At 47.6% G+C, this 2,650-nt stretch overlaps 1 protein-coding gene across 1 annotated transcript; it reads right to left on the bottom strand.

Annotated features, from left to right (window-relative positions):
* Positions 1–286: 286 nt before the first annotated feature.
* On the bottom strand, positions 287–2,650 carry LOC100250242 (indole-3-acetic acid-amido synthetase GH3.6-like). The gene is made up of 3 exons (XM_002283193.4): positions 2,216–2,650; positions 1,188–2,113; positions 287–1,100 (listed from the first exon to the last, which is right to left on the bottom strand). Exons 1-3 carry the CDS (start codon positions 2,542–2,544, stop codon positions 514–516), a joined length of 1,842 nt encoding a protein of 613 aa, XP_002283229.3. The 5' UTR covers positions 2,545–2,650; the 3' UTR covers positions 287–513.

Genomic DNA, 2,650 nt, shown 5'->3' with positions numbered 1-2,650 from the left:
TTTCACCACTGCTTGTCTCCTTTTTCACTATGGTGATTTTCCCTTTTTTATCTTTCAAGGGTGGACCACAAAAGCTTCTGCGGGATAATGTTGGTGAAAACTGGTTTAATCTCAAGTGTACTTTGGTGGGTAATTGTTCTTTTTCTGATGCCGACGTCCAAAGATTTTGTTGGCGGAGAAAGAGAAATTCGTGAGGTACATATGTTTCTTGTTGATTCTAACAATTTTTATAGATATATAGATAGATATAATGGCTTTGTAATTGAGAAAAATTAGACAGAAGAGCTGGAAAAAAGAGCTTCCTTGGAGAAGGAACTGTCTTTGTACATGGCTAATCCAAAGTCTCTATGCATATTAAACAACGGTTAAAAAAATCGAAAAGAAAAAAGGGAAGATAAGGAACATGGAAAAAGATGGGTCAATTAACCTAAAGGGCTTAATTCTTTTCTTCCTTCTAAGATGATAATGGTGATGATGATAGAAAGGGTTGAGAGCAGTAGTCCACCAAATTCTTCAGTTCTTGTTGCACCATTGCTTGTGTCCAGGAATCCATTTGGGGCACTTGGGGCTGAAGTAGTTGGACACAACCCTTGAGTTCAATAGCTCAATGATGGGCGCAAATTTCACACACCGTGGGGTCTTGTACTGGTTTATGGACGCCCCTAGGCTAATGGCATAGTCCATCAGCTTGTCGAATGTCCCTGACTCCACAATCTTCATCTCCAGTGGCCCAATCGACTTGTCTGAGACCCTGCCTTGCCGGTACACGCTGTTGAGGGATTCTTCGACAGTCAGGCAGCAGTCCTCGAAAACAGATGGAGGAATTGGGGTTGACCCCCTCAGGCTCAGCTCCCAGTACAGGACATAGTGGCCTGGAATTGTGGTGGTATCCGCATAGCTTGTGTACTCGGTGAGAGTCGCGTCGAACGGCATCAGGTGGTTCACCGCATTCTTCACCGCCGCCTGCAGCTCAACCTCATCCGTCTTATCGGAATCGATGCTCAACACCACATTCTTCCGGCATACGAAGTTGAACTGGGGTGCCTTGTTCTTGAATCCGGCCACACGGAGCACATCTCCTACTCTATACCTATACAGCCCTGCAGCATCAAGTTCATGACATATATATCAGCATACATTTGAAAGACAAATGAAAAAAATTAAGTCAATTATGTCGGGCAACTGACCGGCATAAGTGGTGACGACCAGCTCATACTCCTGCCCAAGCTTGACATCGACGAGATCGACCAAGTCTTGTTGCTCCTTGTCATTGAGGGATTTGGGGACAGAGATGGAATTGGTCCCATTGTTTCTGTGAACGGGCAAGAACTCGAAATAGGCCATAGTGGGAATGAGGGTGTAGGAGACTTCGCTTGGCTTGCAGAGAGGGTTGAGGTTGACACCAAAATAACACTCGGAAGAAGCATACATGGTGCACACTAAAGGGAGGTCATTGCTATAGTAATCAAGAGTTGGAATGTACTGTGACATGGTCCCAGTCACAATTACATCCACATACTTGGTATTAGGCCACAGCCTTGTGATGATCCCTTGCCATGACTCCTTCCTACATTCACCCTCCACGAAATCCGCAAGCTTGGGATCGGGTTTAAGCACCCTCATGACCGCCTCCCTCACGGAGGGGTCGGTGATTTGTTGGTCGATGGTTCCAGTCCTTATGTCCCTGCAAAGAAGAGTCCAGTGCTTCTCCAGGAAGCGAATTGCCCGAATGAAGCCGGAGGCGAACACGGCGCCCACCCGGAGGACCTCCTTGTTCTGGACAAGGCCACAGAGCATTTGGGAGTACATGCTCTGGTAAGAGTCTGGACAGAGAATGGTTTCGTTTGGGCTAGTGTAGTTGGTGTAAGGGTCATAAGGCCTCTCCCTGAAATGGGAGCTTTTGTAGTAGCTTGTGAGCACCGGGCGTGCCACAAGCCCACCTGGGGTTTTGGCCTCAGACTTAATGAACAAAAAATACATCCCTTTTCCCTTTTCGAGTCCCTGAACGGACTGGCTCATCACCGGCATGAGCAGACTATAAAGCAATGACCTCCTCTCCAGCTCTTCTTCTATGGTTGGCATCAGCTTCCTCTCCCCGCCAGAAGTCCCCGAGCTGCAAAGCAAAGCAAATAAAAAGCAACCGCATTCAGTTTCAATCCATTTGAGTACACATTCTGAAAAGCCTCTCACCCCAATTACCAACAACGAACAATACCTTGTGAGGAACTCGGAGATGGGGTTGGAGCACAGAATCAGAGAGGTATCCCCATTGGCGATACGGGTGATATCAGGCTGCAAATCCTCGTAGGTGATGACAGGCATGAGTTTCTTGAAGGTGTCACGGTCAGTGTGGCCGCCGAGGCCGTGGCGGTGCAAGTACTCAACGTGGGCATTGCGGGTGAGAATTTCAGCCAACACCCTCTTCTGGACTTGATCAGCGTTGGTGGTGACATCTTCAATGAACTGAAGAGCCTTCTTGTTCTTCTCTGCCAGACAGTAGTCGTGCCCCGTTGCTTTGAATGACTTCTTTGGAGCTTCAGGCATGGTTGGTTGCAGAGAGAGAGAGAGAGAGAGAGAGGAGGGATGATGAGTAGAAGAAGATGGTTTTTGGGTGCTTGAAAATGGTGAGAGAAGTGGGTATATATAGGGG

This window comes from Vitis vinifera, chromosome 19 (assembly GCF_030704535.1).
Source record: "Vitis vinifera cultivar Pinot Noir 40024 chromosome 19, ASM3070453v1".
Classification (NCBI taxonomy): domain Eukaryota; kingdom Viridiplantae; phylum Streptophyta; class Magnoliopsida; order Vitales; family Vitaceae; genus Vitis; species Vitis vinifera.
This window is presented reverse-complemented; position numbering and strand designations above follow the sequence as displayed.

What these genes read in the sequence shown, in the direction of transcription:
- LOC100250242 (XM_002283193.4), bottom strand. Translation starts at nt 2,544, where the DNA reads ATGCCTGAAGCTCCAAAGAAGTCATTCAAAGCAACGGGGCACGACTAC. An exon ending in ATCTCCGAGTTCCTCACAAG is followed by an intron (nt 2,114 to 2,215) that starts GTATTGTTCGTT and finishes TTTGCTTTGCAG; the next exon opens with CTCGGGGACTTCTGGCGGGG. An exon ending in GGTCGTCACCACTTATGCCG is followed by an intron (nt 1,101 to 1,187) that starts GTCAGTTGCCCG and finishes TTGATGCTGCAG; the next exon opens with GGCTGTATAGGTATAGAGTA.